The sequence below is a fragment of the Rhinatrema bivittatum genome, chromosome 8 (assembly GCF_901001135.1).
Source record: "Rhinatrema bivittatum chromosome 8, aRhiBiv1.1, whole genome shotgun sequence".
In the NCBI taxonomy this organism is placed as follows: domain Eukaryota; kingdom Metazoa; phylum Chordata; class Amphibia; order Gymnophiona; family Rhinatrematidae; genus Rhinatrema; species Rhinatrema bivittatum.
This window is the reverse complement of record NC_042622.1, coordinates 261,651,000-261,670,499: the sequence shown is the minus strand read 5'-3', so window position 1 is coordinate 261,670,499 and position 19,500 is coordinate 261,651,000. Positions and strand designations below refer to the sequence as shown.

The 19,500-nt window shown below is 48.9% G+C and overlaps 1 protein-coding gene across 1 annotated transcript in view; it reads right to left on the bottom strand.

Annotated features, from left to right (window-relative positions):
• The window catches only part of PLCB3 (phospholipase C beta 3), a 114,994-nt gene that overhangs the window by 1,550 nt on the left and 93,944 nt on the right, over window positions 1-19,500 (bottom strand). The window contains exons 26-32 of the mRNA XM_029614783.1: window positions 6,440-6,475; window positions 6,075-6,291; window positions 5,796-5,961; window positions 4,293-4,369; window positions 1,489-1,578; window positions 1,157-1,214; window positions 280-366 (exon numbers count right to left, since the gene is read on the bottom strand). Of these exons, the coding sequence (XP_029470643.1) occupies window positions 280-366; window positions 1,157-1,214; window positions 1,489-1,578; window positions 4,293-4,369; window positions 5,796-5,961; window positions 6,075-6,291; window positions 6,440-6,475 (731 nt within the window). The remainder of the gene's footprint in view (window positions 1-279; window positions 367-1,156; window positions 1,215-1,488; window positions 1,579-4,292; window positions 4,370-5,795; window positions 5,962-6,074; window positions 6,292-6,439; window positions 6,476-19,500) is intronic.

Genomic DNA, 19,500 nt, shown 5'->3' with positions numbered 1-19,500 from the left:
TGGTTTTGTTTTTTTTTTTAATACATTTGGATAGGATTGCTCTGAAAGATGATGAATTACCCACACTGCACACAAGTCACCCTGTCCCATACTTACTAGGGGCTAAAAATTATTTAAATTCCACTCTGTTCCCTGCTGTTTGCCCCGTGCCTCCAGATTTATTTAAAACACCTCTCTAGGTCCTGCTCTTTCCCAGAGGTATGGAAATTTGCCCAAAATGATCCCCTCTCCCAGGGCTGAAGATTTAACTAGAATGGGTCCCAATCCCTGGGCCCTTACCCTGGGCTCCTCGTCTTTGATGTGCCGGAGGATGTCCTGCTGCTCACCGATCAGCTTCTCCTGCCGTCTCGTCTGAGCCTCCTCCAGCTGAGACAGGAACATAGAATAATGAGGGTGAGATGTCAGGCCAATGGGGGCAGGGGAGCTAGTGGAAGCAGATGAGGTGCCCGGGGAATGGAGGTAGGGACCCAGTGAGATTCCTGGCCAATGGGCGCATGGAGCTGGTGGGAGTAGGTGAGATGCCCAGCCAATGGGGGTGCAGAGCCGGTGAGAAGCCGAGCCAATGGGGGTGCAGAGCCAGTGAGAAGCCGAGCCAATGGGGGTGCAGAGCTGGTAGGAAAATGTGAAATGCCTGGTCACTGGAGGAGTGGACCTGATGAAATGCCTGGACAATGGGAGCACAGAGCCGGTGGGAGCAGTCAAGATGCCTGACAAAATTTAATTATTGTATTTGTACCGGGATGCAAAGCAAGTGAGATGCCCGGCCAACGGGAATGCAGAGCAGGTGGGGTGCCCGGCCAACGGGAATGCAGAGCAGGTGGGGTGCCCGGCCAACGGGGGTGCAGAGCAGGTGGGGTGCCCGGCCAACGGGAATGCAGAGCAGGTGGGGTGCCCGGCCAATGGGAATGCAGAGCAGGTGGGGTGCCCGGCCAATGGGGGTGCAGAGCAGGTGGGGTGCCCGGCCAATGGGAATGCAGAGCAGGTGGGGTGCCCGGCCAATGGGGGTGCAGAGCAGGTGGGGTGCCCGGCATCTCTGGGAGTTGTGGGAGTGCACTGGATAGAGCAGAAGAGGTAGATAGGGGGGGAAGGTAGGTGAGGAAGGGGATGCATTTGGTGTGGCAGTGCTTCCTCCCTCTCTCCCCAGTTTTCCACTTACCCGCCGTATGGCATTGACAGATTCATTAATGTGCCGCCGATTAATCTCCGTTAGTTCCCTGCAGAGAACAAAAGGGAGGAGAATGAGAGTAGCAGGTCAGAGTGGCTAGGGGATGGGGGCCCCTTTGTGCTCCTGGTCTCACCCATGGAGCAAGCCCATAGCCCCATCGGTGGCTTGGGCCCGGGACTTCCCCCGCCCTCACTATAACCCCTGTGTCCGCACCCAGATCCCTCTTGCAGGGTTGTGGATCCCTGCGCACAGGCCCCACCCTGGCATCAGGCAACCCTGCCGTGGCCATGGGCCCGGCGCCACCACTCCCCTTGCCCACTCACACTTCCTTCTTCTGCTTTTCTCGCGACTTTGCCTCCGTGATACTGTTGTGCCGCTTCCGTTCCAGGATCTTCTGCAGTTCCTTCTTCTCCCTGCACCGGTGGAAAGGAACCACAGAACACTGCCTCTTTGTGCCTGCGCTCAACCCAAATCCCTACTATAAAAATAACCACCGTTCAAAGTGAAAAATGCAAAAATCACTAAACAATCACTTTGTGACGGATGTCAAAAAAATAATAAAATGTATGAATGGTGGAGTATCTCATAGTCAGCTCACTTAAAAGCATTAGGGCCTGATCGTCCAAGCTTTGAATATCTACCCCTTAACATTCAAACTTAGAGCTTAGTTATAATCGTGATCCACCTAAAGAGTAGAGGTGTGCATTCGTTTCTAACGTATGAGATAAGAATGAGAGAAAACAGATAAGTATGAGAGAAAAAATGTGTGAAGCTTGCTGGGCAGACTGGATGGGCCGTTTGGTCTTCTTCTGCCGTCATTTCTATGTTTCTATGTATTGGTAATCTGCAACGTATAGGGCCATATTCGTGGGGAAGCGAAACGTATCGCGATTCCCCAAGAATACAACGAATCTTCGCCGAATTATTCGGCCGCCTAAAGGAGTGAATTTAAACAAACCCCCCATCCTCCTGACCCCCCCCCCAAGACTTACCAAAACTCCCTGGTGGTCCAGCAGGGGGTCCGGGAGCCATCTCCTACACTCACGCCCTCGGCTGCCGGTATTCAAAATGGCGCCGATAGCTTTTGCCCTTACTATGTCACAAGGGCTACCGGTGCCATTGGTTGGCCCCTGTTACATGGTAGGAGCAATGGATGGCCGGCGCCTTTTGGCAAGTCTTGTGGGGGTCAGGAGGGTCCCCCAAGACTTGCCAAAAGTCCCTGGTGGTCCAGCGGAGGGTCCGGGAGCCATCTCCTGCACTCGGGCCGTTGGCTGCCGGTAATCAAAATGGCACCGATACCTTTGACCTTACTATGTCACAGGGGATACCGGTGCCATTGGTCGGCCCCTGTAACATGGTAGGAGCATAAGATGGCACCGGCCATCCATTGCTCCTACCATATGACAGGGACTGACCAATGGCACCGGTAGCCCCTGACACATAGTAAGGTCAAAGATATCGGCGCCATTTTGAATACCTTCAGCCAAGGGCGTGAGTGCAGGAGATGGCTCCCGGACCCCCCGCTGGACCACCAGGGAGTTTGGTAAGTCTTGGCGGGGGGGGGGGGGGGGGCAGGAGAGTGGGAGGTTGTATGTAATTCAATTTTAGCCGGGAAACGAATAAGAATGAACGCATTAACGTATCGGGGGCCCCCCTTGCCAAATGCAACGTATCTGCCCCCCCCAACGAATACAAATTCCGAATGCAACGTATGGCGTCCCTCTGCACATCCCTACTAAAGAGTAACTAAAGAGTACAAAATGAAATTATTTTTATCAAAAGTTTTTTTTTTTTTTTTTTTATGAATAATGCAGGTAAAAACTTCTCTAACGCAGTCTTGAAAATCCATAAATCCACTTGCATGCAGCTCCAGCTCCCATGCCACGTTGCGAAGAGACTTCAGACTTTCTTCATCGGGGAATGCTGCTGTGATCAAGCCGCCAGAGATACAGAGGACTCCATTTTGACTTTAAATTCAGACATCCATGCTATGGACTCCCACGTCCTGCCAGAGCAACCAATCAAAACGTTAAGAAAGTTAAGAAAGAACCTGTCAGAGGGTGGGTTGTGGGTGGCTAGGCCCTTTCTTAACAATTTGATAGGTTGCTCTGGCAGGACGTGGGAGCCCTTAAAATGAAACACGTGAAGTAAAAACGGAGCGCGACGGCCCCTCTGGGCACGCCAGCCGCAAGCCCTGGAAAGCTGCTTTCTTTCTTTTCAATCAGGTTGGCAAGCAGGAGGAGGAGGCACCGTTCTGAACAGCCCTTCCCCTTTGATGGAGCTGGAATGGCCGTCCCTGTTGTAAGGAGTTATTCAGATTTATATTTTATTTGTAAGCAGCTCTCTTGAGAGCTCTGGGGCAGTGTAGTTGAGTTTGGAGGAAGATGGAGGGGTTTTTTTTTTTGCCCCCGATTTGGATTTCTGGCCTACCTGGGGACTTGGGGCTTCATGGGCCAGGCCAGGGACTCCACCTCCTGTATCCCCACTTCTCAGGTGCAGGCCCAACGCTGGCCCGCACCTGAGCTGGAGCTGCGAGTGGGTTTATGGATTTTCAGGACTGCGATAGAGAGAAAGGTTTCTACCTGCATTTTTCATAAAAAAGTTTTGCGATAAAAATAGATTTCGCTTTAGACTCTGGAGGTGGATCACAATGATTATAACTAAGCTCTAAGTCTGAACGTTATTACTTTAAGTGAGCCGACGATGAGATATTTCACCATTCCTATTTTTCATTATTTTTTTTTTTTATATCAATTACAAAGTGATTTTTTTTTAGTGGTTTTCAACCAAATCCCTCCAGATCTAGCAACCCGTGATGTGACACCAGCTCAAGCAGCCCAGTGTAGGTTATGACCCCCAGAACCCTCTGCTGCCTGGGGTATTAACGGCCAGGAACTGCCCCCCCACGCAGGAGAATTATAGGGAAGCCCAGACGGAGCTGTAACTGCCAGGATCTGGACAGAGGTGACCTTTGTTCTGACGCCTCTCACAAAATGGCGGCCACGGCAGCGGCTGGCTTCCCTTTTCAAGGCCCACGCTCTTGGCTTTGCCACGTGGAGGGAACGTACGGCCAAGGCTATGTCCTAGTTAAATGAAACTGAAGGGAGGGGGGGCGGGGGGGCCTTACTTTTCGTTGACTTCCTTCAGCCGCTTCAGCTGCCCGCCTTGACAGTCTGAGGCCACGTCTTGGAGTTTCTGCAGGGCCTGTGAGGGATGGGGGCACAGACACAACGTCATTCCCACGCACCCAACGCTGCTGCAAGTTCTAGAAGGTAGCAAAATGCTCACGAGGTGGAGCGAAGAGCCTGGTCATGTGGCAGCAGGGACGGAGGCCAAAGGTCGTGCAGCACCAAGGGTTGGATGGGGGGGTGGGGGGAGGGATACAGATCATTCAGTGGCAGGAACGGAGGATCAGGGACATGCAGCAACGAGGCTGGGGAGATAAGGACATAAGAATTGCCTTTCTGAGTCAGGCCAAGGTCCATCGAGCCCAGCTTCCTGTCTCGGACAATGGTCAGTCCAGGTCACAAGTACCTGGCAGAGCCCATAAAGTAGATCCAGGCATAGTAATAGCTTTCTTTAGTTTACCTGGCTTGTAATATGTTATGGACTTTCCCCCGCCTGGGTCACATCCTCTGGCATCACAGATTCCACAGCTTGACAGCGCGCTGAGCGAGAAAGTACTTTTCTACAATGTATTTGGAATCTGCTGGTTTCATGGGAGTGGCCCCTTGTTTTCTGTCTCCATCTGCTGGACGGGGGACATAACCCACCCTCTGGACTGATCCTGGTACGTACAGGGAACTGCTGGTTTCTTGTTACTTGTTGAGTATTATTTGAAAGGGCAAATAATCATCCTTTACGTCCCCATTTCACCCCACTCCTGATTTTATAAACTTCAAATCAAGTCCCCCTCTCAGCTCTCGCTTTTTCCAAGCCTAAGAGCCCGAGCCTATGAGGCCTCTCGTCACAGGAGAGATGTACTCTCCCCCCCTCATCATTTCTGTGGCCCTCCTCGGCACCTTTTCTAGTTCCACTATGTCTTCTTGAGATGGGGCAACCAGAACTGCACCCAATACTGAAGGGGTGCTCACACCGTGGCTCGTTACAGAGGCAATATAGTATTTTCTCTTTTATTTTTCTCCATTCCTTTTCAGATCTCCTACTATTCTATTTACTTTTTTTTTGGACCATCCCCTGACTTCTGCCATGCACCGAGCTGAGGATTTCAACGGATTGTCCACAAGGACTCCAAATCCCCTTTCTGGGGCAGTGACTCCCAGTACAGAAGCCCGCATCGTCTACGTGGAGTGGGGATTATTGTTCCCTGCGTGCATCCCTTTACATTTTTCCACATTAAAGTTCATCTGCCATGCAGTTGCTCAGCCTCCTGGTCTCACAAGGTCCTTCTGCAGGTTCCTTGCAATCCACTGCTCGTTTCAAATTCAAATAATTTTGTCTCGGCCGAGTCATGCAGCAGCACAGGTGGGGGGATTCAGATCACCCAGTGCAGTCACACCAGGGAGAGAGGGTATGGGGGTCAGGGGTATGCGTCGTGCGGGGGCAGGGGAAGGGATTATGCATCACACGGCAGTGGGAGGGCAGGTGATGCAGTCGCTGGCCTCCTCACCTGCTTCAAGTGGTCAAACTTCTTGGTCTTTTCCAGCTGGTGCTGAGAGTCCCGCAGCTCCAGCAGCCCTCGCATCTGCCACTCCTGCAGCTCCAGCTTCTTCTGGCTCACCTCCTTCTCCAGCTGGCTCAGCTGCTGCTTCACGGACTCCGAGGAGTCGCTGGATCTGTAAAGGGAGCAGGTCCGGGGGATGGGGGGGGGAGGAGAGGGTCAAGAAGCAGACAAGACACTCCACCGCCACCTCACCAAGCTCCTGCCCGCGCGGGCCCGCGCACTCACTCCTTCCGCAGGCTCCTCATCTTCTTCTCCACCTGGGAGCGCCGGCGGGTGCTCTCGCTGTGGAACTCGCTCAGGCGCGCGCTCTGCTCCCGATGCAGCCCCGAGATCTTGCGCATATGTTTCTTCCGCAGGTCCTTCAGCTCTCGGTACTGCTTCTTCAGCAGCCGCACAAAAGCCTTCTGCTGCTTCAGCTCCTCCACAGTCTGTGCCCGTACCTCTGCGAGAAAAACAGGGTGGGGAGGTCGGTGGGGATGGGGAAAGCGCTATCTGGCATTCAGGGGGTGGCACGCCCACTGGTACCACGGGGTGGGAACGTGCTCTCACACAACCCCCCCACACAACCACCTTTATTTATCCCCCCTTACCCGTCAGCACGCTGGCAATCAGATCGTCCTGCTGACCTAAAACAGAAACGCAAGGGAAGAAGAAAAAAAAAAAAGTGAGTGAATGTAGTCAGGAGAGGCAAACTCCGAGCCTCCTCCCCCCCCCCCGAAAGGACCCTTCCTCTTCTTCCCGTTCTCCCATCGAATCCATGGGTCCCTTCCCATCATAATTCCCAGTTCATCTTTTCAAAACCCATGGAAGCACATATTTATTTATTTATTTAAGGGTTTTTATATACCGCGGCACGTTGGGAAACACCACCTCGGTTTACAGAGAACATTAAATTAGCAACAAGCTTTACAATCCACATCAGTTTACAATGAACATTAAATTAGCAACAATCTATACGATCTGGCAATTCTAGAATGGTACATCGGATAAAAATTAAAACTATAAGCTAATTAACACATAATACACATATTTACAATATTGGAATAAGGAACGGGCGATGGAAATTGCTTGAGAGTCAGGCATTGATATACAGGTTAGAAGATCATATTATTCTTTGCAATAGTAAGAGTCTTGCAAGTCTATATTTACCAGTTAAAGAGGCAGCCCCGGCTAGGACCACACAGCGCGTGCACCCGTCAGCCACATTAAGAGGCCTCGGCTTCAGGCCGGGGGAGGAGGGGGGGGGGGGGATAATACTGCATGGACGGCAGTTTCAAATCCACACCTGGGTCTCTTTCTTTCTCGCAAAACAAAATGTGCCCGCAGATAAAGCAGGGCAACTCCGTGCTCCGTTTTAAGGTGACGGCACAGGCGGGTACTTTTGAAAACCAGTGCAGAGACCATGGCGGGGGGGAAAAAGTAGCCTCGGCCGTTGCAGCAACGTGGGCACTTCAAAAGTGGCTCCCGTCACGGTTCACCAGAAAGCGCACTGCTTGCGTCGGGCTGCGGGGTTCACCAGAAAGCGCACTGCTTGCGTCGGGCTGCGGGGTTCACCAGAAAGCGCACTGCATGCGTCGGGCTGCGGGGTTCACCAGAAAGCGCACTGCTTGCATTGGGGCTGCGGGGTTCACCAGAAAGCGCACTGCTTGCGTCGGGCTGCGGGGTTCACCAGAAAGCGCACTGCTTGCATTGGGGCTGCGGGGTTCACCAGAAAGCGCACTGCATGCGTCGGGCTGCGGGGTTCACCAGAAAGCGCACTGCTTGCATTGGGGCTGCGGGGTTCACCAGAAAGCGCACTGCTTGCGTCGGGCTGCGGGGTTCACCAGAAAGCGCACTGCTTGCGTTGGGCTGCGGGGTCCTTAGCATTTAGTGCCGTTGTTTAAAGACAAAAAAGAAAAAAAAAAAATCCTCAAGGGAGCGATGTCGGTGCTTCTTGTCCTGATGTTTCTGTAGCTTCACTGGGGGCCCCGGACTGTTGTAAAACACCGTTTCACTTTGATACCATTATTTGTAACGTTTGATTTCTTTCAGAGATTGCCCTGCTGAGATATTCTCCAAAAATGTCTGCAGAAACCTTTGAAGCTCGCAGGAGCACTTCTGCATATGCATGAGGCCCTGTTGTCTGACATTTGCATTTCTTTTATTAAATTTTCAACAATGCCTATAATCCACTGCAACCAATAAAACAAAGCCAAGTACACAGGATCAGGTCTCCTTCTGACCCTTCCCAGGGACCAGTATTCATAACCATTAACGTTCCTGTCCCCTACAGTCCCCCTCCCTGGGGTATCCCCCATCCTAAAAGGTTCTTCCTAGCGCCTTTCTCCTCTAACACCATTTCCCCCCCCCCCATGTGTGAGGGGCATCAGAATTCACAACTTTTTACCATCCCTAATCATTCGGAACCAGGCTCCTCACCCTAGGCAGCAAAGACTGTAAATAGGAGCTCCAAATCTGCAAAAAATGCCTTTTTCTTTTTATTTAATTCCATCTGTTCCACATATTTGTCACAAAATGTATGTAATGGATTTGATTCCTCCACTGCACTGTGTTTGGTGAATCCTCCCCCAACCAGCCTTACCATTTTGGCCAAAACCAGGACTTTACATTATCAACAATCCCACACAAATCATCACACAGTAACATTTTGGCCTGATAAGGTACACATTTGTTTGTAACTTTGTACATATAAACATACCACAGACTTCCAGAATTTGCCTATAATTGTGCAGCCCCAAAACTAATGACACAGGGTACCAGGGGATAACTTATGTTTAGTACAGGCCTCTGTCCGAGCGGTTCCCATTGCATATACTAACTTTCGGGGAAAGCAGTATCGCATTAAAAACTTAATATTGTACTTCCCGTATAAGAACATAAGAACATGCCATGCTGGGTCAGACCAAGGGTCCATCAAGCCCAGCATCCTGTTTCCAACAGAGGCCAAACCAGGCCACAAGAACCTGGCAATTACCCAAACACTAAGAAGATCCCATGCTACTGATGCAGTTAATAGCAGTGGCTATTCCCTAAGTAAAATTGATTAATAGCCATTAATGGACTTCTCCTCCAAGAACTTATCCAAACCTTTTTTGAACCCAGCTACACTAACTGCACTAACCACATCCTCTGGCAACAAATTCCAGAGCTTTATTGTGTGTTGAGTGAAAAAGAATTTTCTCCGATTAGTCTTAAATGTGCTACTTGCTAACTTCATGGAGTGCCCCCTAGTCCTTCTATTATTCGAAAGTGAAAATAACCGAGTCACATCTACTCGTTCAAGACCTCTCATGATCTTAAAGACCTGTTACAGGTCTTTAAGAAAGCGCAGAAAGCGCAGTTGCTTACCTGTAACAGGTGTTCTCCTAGGACAGCAGGTGATATGGGTGACATTATTTATTACTTTTCTATACCGAAGTTCAAATAACAGAGTTAATTATCACTCCGGTTTACATTGCAACATTCAACAAACGGTGACAAAAGAAACTGTCTTTACATAGAACAGGAGGAGAAAACTTGGATACAACTTAAACAGGGGGAAAAATTAATAAATCGACTGTTAGGAGCAAAAACAGAGAAAAGAGTTGTCTTATTTGGAGATGGAGCCCGGCACGGAAAACATTTGACAAAGTTTCTAGAAACTTTGGCCAGCAGACTGGGCAGGCACAGCCTGCTGCTATCTGCGCATCCATGCGAGGTCCCCCTTCGGTCTCGTAATATAGCAAAGCTGACGATCGAAAAAAGAAAAACAACAAACCGAAGGTGAGCCAAGCATCCTGGGGAGGCGGATGGGATTCCTGAGGACTAACATCCTGCTGGAGAACACCTAGGAGAACACCTGTTACAGGTAAGCAACTGTGCTTTCTCCTAGGACAAGCAGGATGGTAGGCCTCACACGTGGGTGAGTACAGAGCTCCAGACTGCCCCATTCCACCACAGCGACCAACAGCGGCCGAACAAGGTGCCAACGGGCACAATACAACTGCAGCGCAATGGGAAAAACAAGGGGAGGTCTGGTCCCACAAGGAGCACGATAGAGAGAGTTGGGTTCAGGTCTGGAACAGGTTTGCGCAGGACGGACTGACCAAAGCCACTGTCCTGATTGCTATCCCTGTCAAGGCAGTAGTGAGCTGCGAACGTGTGAAGGGAAATACAGGTCGCTGCCCGGCAAATTTCAGTGACACACATGGGCCACCGACACTGCCATGGTCCACACAGAGTGAGCCTTCTCTCTGCCAGCCAGCTGGAGGCCTGCGTGCTCATAACAGAAGGCAATGCAATCCGCCAGCCAGTTTGATAGGGTTTGTTTACGCACTGCCGCCCCCAGCTTGTTGGGGTCAAAAGACACAAAGAGCTGGATGGACTGTCTGTGGCTTGCTGTGCGGTCTAGGTAAAAACCCTGTGCCCGTTTACAGCCCAGGGTATGGAGAGCACATTCCCCTGGGTGGCAATGTGGCCTCAGAAAGAAGGTGATTGATGTGAAAATCAGTCACCACCTTGGGCAAGAATTTAGGATGAGTACGCAGGATCACACGGTCGTAGAAGAACTTCGTGTATGGTGCGTACGTAACCAGGGCCTGAAGCTCGCTGACTCTGCGAGTGGAAGTGATCGCCACCAGGAATATGACTTTACCGGTGAGGAACGTCAGACCACAGGACTGCAGGGGCTCAAAGGGAGGCCGCACCAGTCTTGCCAAAACCACATTGAGGTCCCAGGACGCTGCCGGAGGCCGAAGAGGGGGTTTCAATTGAACTCTGATGGAACTGGTCTCTGCCCAGACTCAGACAGGTGCCACAGGTAGTTCAGCAGCCAGGGAAGAGGGCAGAAGAAGGGGTCCAACCCATGCCCTTCGCACCAGATGGAAAAACATTTCCACTTGGAGGTGTAGAAGGTTTCAGAGACTCAATCAGGACTCAGTCAAGACCCGAGAAACACAGTCCGAGAGCTATAATGCTGGAGGATCAGGCGCTCAATATCCAAGCTGTGCGGTCTAGCGCCCAGAGATTTGGGTGGCACAGGGTGCCTTGGGTTCTGTGTTGAGGTCGGGCGCAGTCCCCAACAGAATGGGCGCCTGAACCGACAGGTCCTGTAAGGGCGGAAACCAAACCTGCCGAGGCCAGGAGGGTGCCACGAGGATCATAATCCTCCCGTCCTCCTGAAGCTTTGACAGGGTCTTCGAGAGGAGCAGGAGAAGTGGGTATGCATACAGGAGGCCTTGCCTTCAGTGAAGGGAGAAGGCATCGCAGGCTGGATGGCCATTCCCCACTACTAGGGAGCAGAATTTGCTCACTTTGTGATTGAGAGAGGAGGCGAAGAGATCCATATCTGGCGCACCCCAGTGGCGGAATAATTCAGCCGCTACCGCAGGGTTGAGGGACCATTCATGTGGCTGGAAGGACCGGCTGAGGCGGGCTGTTAGCATGTTGAGGTGACTTGGCAGGTAGGTCACCCGCAGATACATCCCTTGGGAGAGGGCCCAGTTCCAAACCTGCACTGCCTCCTGGCAGAGGAGAAACGAGCCCATGACGCCTTGTTTGTTTATGTACCACATCACAACCTGGTTGTCCGTCCTGATCAGGACCTCCTTGGATGACAACTGATCCCGAAACGCCCACAGGGCATACCAAATCGCCTGAAGCTCCAGAAAGTTTATCTGGCAGCGTGCTTCAGCGGCGATCCAAAAGGTCTCGAGTGTGCAGACCGCAACTGTGGTGAGGGTCACCTGGGGCAGCGCGGGCTGGAAGAGAAGTTAGGTGTTCTAGATTGGGGAGGGATTTCCACCAGGCCAAGGACAGCTTGAGAGGATCCGTAACTGTGACCAGAGCCTCTAGATCCTGGGATGATTGCTGGCACTGAGACCGCAAGGCCCACTGAAGGGTCCGCATGCGGAGATGAGCTAAGAGTGTGACATGGACAGAGGCCGCCATGTGGCCCAGCAGGCAGAGTAGGGGGTGGGCCGACACCCTCCAGCTGTTGCGGATGAGGGTTGGCCAGCGTGGAGAGAGCAACCTCCCAATCCTTGGGCAAGAAAGCTTTTGCTTTTGCCGTGTCCAAGCTGGTGCCTATGAAGACCAGCTGTAGGGATGGGCAGAGGTGCGACTTGGGGAGGTTGATCACAAATTCCAAAGTCTGCAGGGTCTGAACCATCAGGGCCAGAGCTTGCGAGGCCCCAGAACGGGAGTCGCTTCTGACCAGCCAGTCATCCAGGTATAGGAACACATGTACCGAGCAACGCCTGAGGTAGGCAGCCACCACCGCCAAGTATTTGGTGAAAATGCAGGGGGCTGATGCCAGCCCAGACTCAGACAGGTGCCACAGGTAGTTCAGCAGCCAGGGAAGAGGGTAGAAGAAGGGGTCCAATCCATGCCCTTCGCACCAGATGGAAAAACATTTCCACTTGGAGGTGTAGAAGGTGTAGAAGGTTTCAGAGACTCAATCAGGACTCAATCAAGACCCGAGAAACACTGTACTGAAAATGTGCATTCCCCACCATGAAGCGGAGGTACTTCCTGTGGTTGTGGACGATAGCAATGTGTGCGAATGCCTCCTTCAGGTTAAGGGAGCAAGGCCAGTCCCCTCTTTGGAAGGGGGGGGGGGGGGATCAGCATGCCTAGGGAGACCATCTTGAATTTTTCTCTTATGAGAAACTTGTTCAATGCTCTAAGGTCGAGAATGGGGCGTAGGACGCCATTCCTTTTTGGGATGAGGAAACGCCTCGAATAGAATCCCCAACCCTGCTGTTTGCGAGGGACCAGTTCCACTGTGCCCGCTGTAAGAAAGGCAGAGAGTTCTTGTTGAAGAACGACCAGGTGGGTGGATGAACCCCATGAGGGATGTGGGGGGAGAGGTCTCTGGGAGACGGCAGAAGTGCAGATGGTACCCCTGGAGTACGATGGAAAAGACCCAGAGGTCCGATGTGATCTCCTCCCAGTGCCTGGTGAATCTGAGAAGCCTGCCACCAACTGGTGGATTGGGTGCCAGGGGAACTGCCAGCTGACTTAAGCTCCCTTGCTGCCAGTCAAAAGCCTGTGGCCGGGGTTTGCTAGGGGGCCAGTTGGGGTCTGGGGGCCTGCTGCTGGCTTACGAGAGCCTGGCCTGGAGGATTTCCTGGCTGAGAATGGCCCCTCTGAGGGCCTAGCAGACAACTGCTGGAAGGTGTCATGATGGTCCTTCAGCTGTGCCATTGTCTCGGACCTTGTCCCCGAACAGGTTCTTGCCTGTACAGGGGAGATTTGCGAGCCTATCCTGGACCTCCGGTAGGAGGTCTGAGGCCTTGAGCAAAGCCATCCGTCTGGCACCAATGCCTTTGGCGGCTAAGCGGGCTGCAGTTTCAAAAACATTGTAGGTGGAGTTCACCTCGTGTTTCTCTGCTTTCAGACCCAGCGAGGCAATTGCGGCAGGTGCCTCCTGCTGCTGCTGGGGGAGACCCTCTGAAAGATCTTGGACTCGCTTCCAGAGATTGCAGTTATATTGAGTCATGTAAAGTTGGTAAGCTGCAATGCGAGTGACCAGCATGGCACCTTGAAAGATCTTTCTCCCTATGACATCAAGCTCCCTATGCTCACGTCCCGAAGGAGCGGAAGCATGGGTGTGGGAATGCCGGGCCTTCTTAAGGGCGGACTTATCTACCACCGACTGGTGGGGGAGCTGCCTCCTTTCGAACTCCAGGGCCTGCTGCACCAAGTAGGTGGCATCGGCCTTTCTGTTTACTGGGGAGATGGAAATGGGGTGCTCCCACATGCGGAGGAGGAGTTCTTTAAATGTCGTGGATTGGAACTGCCATGATCTTTTTAGGAGCTTCAATGAACTGAAGAACCTCCAGCATCTTGTGGCTCGCATCCTCCTCTGTAAGGAGCTGAAAGGGGATGGCCTCAGCCATAGTCCTAACGAACCCCGCAAACAACAGGTCCTCCAGTGGCGACCGGCGCTGCTCCTCTGAGGGCAAAGGCGGGTCATTGGAGTACTCGGAGGACGAGTCTGTGGAGCCATCACCCCAAGGGTCATAGGAACCCTCTTCCTCACTCGGACCAGGACACCGATAGCTCCAATGGATCCCCCAGCATTGAGGGGGGTCATTGGCTGTGGTAAGCCAGAAGGGCCTGGCAGTGGCTCGGGCAAGGCTGCCTGGTCCCGGAGGCTTCATCCTCCTCCTTGGACCCGGGAATCGAGATCATTCTGATGGAGGGCATCGGTGGCTCTTCGGGCACTTGTTGCATTGGTAGGAAGCCGAGAAGGATGTCTAAACGCTCTAGCAGGGGTTCCAGGATTGATGGTGGAGGCTCGGGCACCGGCATGGGGGCCGGTGGCACCAGTATCTAAATGCCTTGCAGCTCTTTGAACACTGTTGACTGCACCCTGTGGTCCAACTCCTCCTTGAAGTGCTGTGTGGTCAGGACTGTTGGAGGGGGACGAGGCAACGCCAGCTCATCCTCAGGTCCCCGAGGTGGCACGGTGCCCAGCACCGGTATTGGTGGAGAACACCTCAGGCTGCTGGGGGCACTGGAGAATGGAGTCTCTGGTGGCCAGTGCTGCTTCGATGGTGGCTCGGCAGCCACCAATGCCGCTCCAGAACTGGAACCGTGTCGGAAAAGTGACTGGTGTCGGTACTACGGAGATCACTTCTGATGCTTGGCTGGGTCTTTCTCCACTGCCAAGGTGGTCGATGATCCCATGGTCTGGGGGAAGGGAGAGACCATACTGGATCGATCTCCCTCTCCTTGATCCTTGGGGGTGGAGATGAAAGGGACCACGAGAGTCAGAGACGGGGACAGTTCCCCGCGATTCTTGGGCATCGAAGCACCCAATGCAGGAGTGGAGGATTTCGGGGTCCCGAAAATATCTCTATCATAACCCCCCTCAGCCGTCTCTTCTCCAAGCTGAAAAGTCCTAACCTCTTTAGTCTTTCCTCATAGGGGAGCTGTTCCATTCCCCTTATCATGGGTATTGTGGTCTGCTTTCTCTGAGGACGAGCAGGATGGCAGTCACCCAACTGTCTTCCTCTACTTTTCAATGAAATGAATGTTTCCTCCCAGAGGACCCTCTCCCATTCAAATTGCTTAAAATCCTGAGCTTGATCTCTTTCCTGTTTTAGCCTCTATTATCAGCTCTAGCCTAACCCAAAGCTCCCTACCATACAAACTGAAAGAAGTGCAAATTCACCCTGTTCTTAAACAAACAAAACCCCCCCCCCCCGCATTTATATTCCAACTTATCAAAAAATTAATCTTCCCTCTTTCACTAATCATTAAGAAAGTAGTGTTCTCCCAACTCTCCATATTTCTTGAGAAGACCTTTTTTCTTTAGTTAGGCTATCGAAAAGGTTATAGCACCAAAACTGCTCTTATGTCAATACTTTTCGAGATCATTTATGTCCAGATAAAGGGAAAGCAGTGCTGGTTATCTTCCTAGACTTGACAGCAGCCTTCGATATCACTATCAGCTGCTACTTGCTCATCTTGCTGAAATAGATTTCTGTGATGTTACCTTCACGTGGTATTACCTCTTTTCTAGTGAGCAGAACCTTTCACGTATACAAAGTCCAATCTGTCATGCTCTTATCCACATACCTGTGGGGTTCCACAAGGCTCAAAACTCTACCCCATTCTTTTTAATTGATATTTCTCACCACATTGATACAAAGCCTAGGTTATAGTTCTTATTTTTATGCCAATGATATCCAGATAGTTGTGAGCACAGGACCAAAAACCTCTCTATCACCAACAGAGTTTAACAACTGCTTGGCAAAGGTTTCTGAATGGCTTCACTCTTTCAAGCTCAAAGTTAACGCCACAAAATCTGAAACCAAACGATTAGGGACCTTAGTTTTCAGTTTTTTATTTTATTTTGCCTGGGAATTTCAATGTTAGAATAAAAAAAAGAAATCAGTGTAAAAATGACTTTTCCACCGATTTTCTTTCTTGTGTGTTACATTGAAGTCATTTTTCCCACTGACATCTTTTGTTATGACATTGAAATTCCCAGAAAAAAATAAAATAAAAACTGAAATCGAAGGTCCATATGTATGGGTTACCAGATCCATAGGCTCTTGATGGCCGGTTACCAGATCCATAGGCTCTTGATGGCCGGTCTACCTATCCAGCTGCAGGAAGAGATTTCTACTCTGGGAGTCTGGTTTGACTAAGCACTCAAGTTTGACAGCCATGTTTCCAGCTTGATTAAGTGTTATTGTTTTTTTTTGCATTTGATTTGTAGACTCACAGGAATTTGGAGTGGTGTAGTCATACCTCCAACAGGATAATATGGAAAAGGGGGGTTGGGTAAGGAACAGAGGAGGTAGGTGGGAGGATGGGTGATACAGAGGGGTTTGTATTAGATGGGAAGAGATATCGTGGGGAGGTTGTGTGTTTAGCTGAAGGTTGGTGGACTCTACATAAAGGGAGATTGGACTTGGAGTTCGGGGGCAGGAAGGTGGTGAGTAGAAGGCCCAAGGCTCATTGGCTGGTATGTTCTTAATATATATACATGAATCGTTTAAAAATTGTTTCATTGAATACCAAGGAGCTTAATACTAAAAAAAAAAAAAAAGTCACTTCTTAAAGAGGCAGTGTAGTCCAAGCCAGATATTTATTTTTGTCCAGAGACACCTGTGCGTAAACGGCATGAGCGATTGCTTATATCTAGGCATTTTCTGCAACAATACTTTGCAGCAGCAACTGTAAAGAATACATACTGCAATGTGGGGATATTGCTTTCTAAAGATACTGTACTAGATATTAAGTGGGACCAGGAAGGTCGCTACATCATCAGAAAATAGAAACTGAATAAGGACATTTTTACTTTGGTGAATATACATGCTCCAAATTCAGCGCAGGGTCGTTTTCTAGAGACTATCTAAGATTCTTGAAAATTGGGCTGAGGGTCATGTGATATTTGGAGGAAGTTTCAATTTGTCTGGATACCCCCACATGGATAACTTGGGTGGGGGGTGGGGATTTACTCACCAGCATAGTCTGCAATTGAAAACCCTGATGTCGGATTGGGGGCTAATAGGTGTTTGGAGGTTACAACGCGTAATTATACTTTTTTTGGTGGATGCATCTCGGATGCCGAAGGTCATTGATGCAGATATTATTTTATTTATTTATTTTAAATCTTTTATAGCCCATTTATAGAGAACAAGTTGGTCTAAGCTGATTACAACAAAATATCAGACGATATAATAAAATATTAATTACAAACATAAATAATAAAACAATACATCATTAAAAAATAATAAACAAAAATCCAATATCCTCACAAGCTCAAACAGACTCATTGCAAGCTTCTCCAAATGCTTCTCTAAAAAGATGGCCTTCACTTGTTTTCTGAAGACCTCAATATCCGAAATAACCCACAATGTAGCAGGTAAACAGTGTTCCATAATACAGGGGCAATAATGGAAAAAGCTCAATTTCTCATCTCACATAAATGTGCCATTTTAACCAAAGTAATTACAAGGAGACCCATATCTTGGGAACACAATAAGTTCTTCAAATAACAAGGACCATCCATTTGTGAAAACTAGTACAAGAATTTTAAACTGAAGCCGTTGAGGTGGCAGTAACCAATGTAATTCATACAAAATTGGCTTAATACGATCCCAAGGGAGCCCACGAACTATTAATTGTATTACAGCAGAATTCTGTAAGACACAGAGTGCCCGATTTTCAAGCCACTACAAAAATCAATTGTTGATAATACAAACGACTGTATCAGGACACAAAAATCACTTTTATCTAACATATACCTTACATGGCCTTAACATTCGCAGTTTAAAAAACCCAGATTTCAAAATAGCTCTCGAATGGGGTAAAATAATTCAAATGCGAATCAAAGATAACGCCCACATTTTATAACCACCATTTTAATTGGGAATCTAATCCCAATAACTAAAATGGGACGATTCTCTAAATCAGGTAAGAGCCATATTTCATGAGAAAAACAAATTAGCTCTGACTTGCCCAAGTTTAATAATAAACTATTCTGTTCCAGTCCTAGACTTATTATTGGTAATATTAGCCACCGTGGCCTCTACTGACTGTACCACGGAAAAATACAACTGTAAATCATCTGCATGTGCCCTAAATTTAATCCCTAAGTGTTCAATCAGAACACGCAAGGGAAGCAAATATATATTAAACAGAATAGATCCCTTGTTGGGGCAGATACCAACTGGAATGAGACCCATATAAAGTGGACCCATTACTTCCTACCAGACAAATTGGACCAGAACCACTGATAAACGATGCCCTCAATTCCCAATTGTTGTAAGCGCTGCATTAAAAATATCATGCGCTGTCGCGTCATAGGCAGCTGTTATATCGAGAAAAACAGCAGTCACCGAGTGATTTTTATCAAACTGGCATACCCAAAATCCAATGGGGAAATTAACAGTGTTGCTGTGCTATGCTTCTTATGAAAGCCACACTGAAAATGTTATCTGAAAGAAAATCATTCAATTGCCTATAAAACTATTTTCTCCATTAATTTGCCCAAAGTATTTAAATTAGATATTGGTCTATAATTCAAAGGATCATAAATAGGCTTGTCATTATTTTTAAACACAGGGCAAGCTGAACAGTTTTAAAACGTCAGGCACTTGTCCTTCCCGAAGTGATAAATTACACCTATTTGTTAATACTCCCAGGAAAACATCCTTGAATACAAATAAAGCAAAAGGAAATGGGTGTAACAAAATACGAGAATTTTTTTTTTTTTTTTTTAACATATTCATATGTCCTACATCAAAAAATCCCCCTGTGGCCCTACCCAGGTCACTAAATATTACAGGAGAGACCGCCTGATCTACATTCTTAATCCTAACCAGAATATCTAACTTTGTTTAAACAACTATCACCAATCTCTTGAACAGTGAAATAAATGTTAGATGGACTTAATTTTTTGTCCCAGCTCTTTTATGGACCATTGAAAACAGCTCCTTAAGGCGATTTAATGAATTGTCCAAACAAGTTCTAAAATATTCTTTCCTAGTTAGCTCAAAACACTGTTTCTAATCGCGACGAGAATTTAAATATAATTAACGATTATCAGCATTTGGGCATTTCCACCAAACTCTCTCCAGCCGACAATATTGGATCAATGTCGGTCTGATCACTTTACAATTTGGAGAAAAGCTGCACTATCAGGAGAGAACCCGGGCAGATGTTTTTGGAAATTGAATGAAAGTGTTCTGAGTGACCGGGAGCTTTGTGACCGGTTGAGAGGGGACATTCAGGAATATTTAACTTTGAAGGATACAGGGGAGGCATCAGATGTGGTAGTTTGGGACTGCTTGAAGGCAGTTGTCAGGGGAAAAATAATTGAGAGGTCTACATTTAATGTGGAAAATGTAGAAAATTGCAAAATTGGAATCAAAACATTTAAGATCTCCTTCTACCCCAGTATTAGAGCAATTAAAAGCTTTACATAAAGAACTCCAAGTTCTGGACTTAGAAGAGATTTTCCATTAACTAGATAAAGCTCAACAGGAGTATTCTGAAGGGGGAAATAAGGCTGGAAAGCTATTGGCGCAAAAGTTAAAAAAAAAAAAAAGAGAATGACTCATATGAAATAAGGAAAATTAAAGATTGCCAAGGCAGACCACTTTCTGATACTCAAGAGTATTAGGGAGCATTTTTCTCAATTCTATGG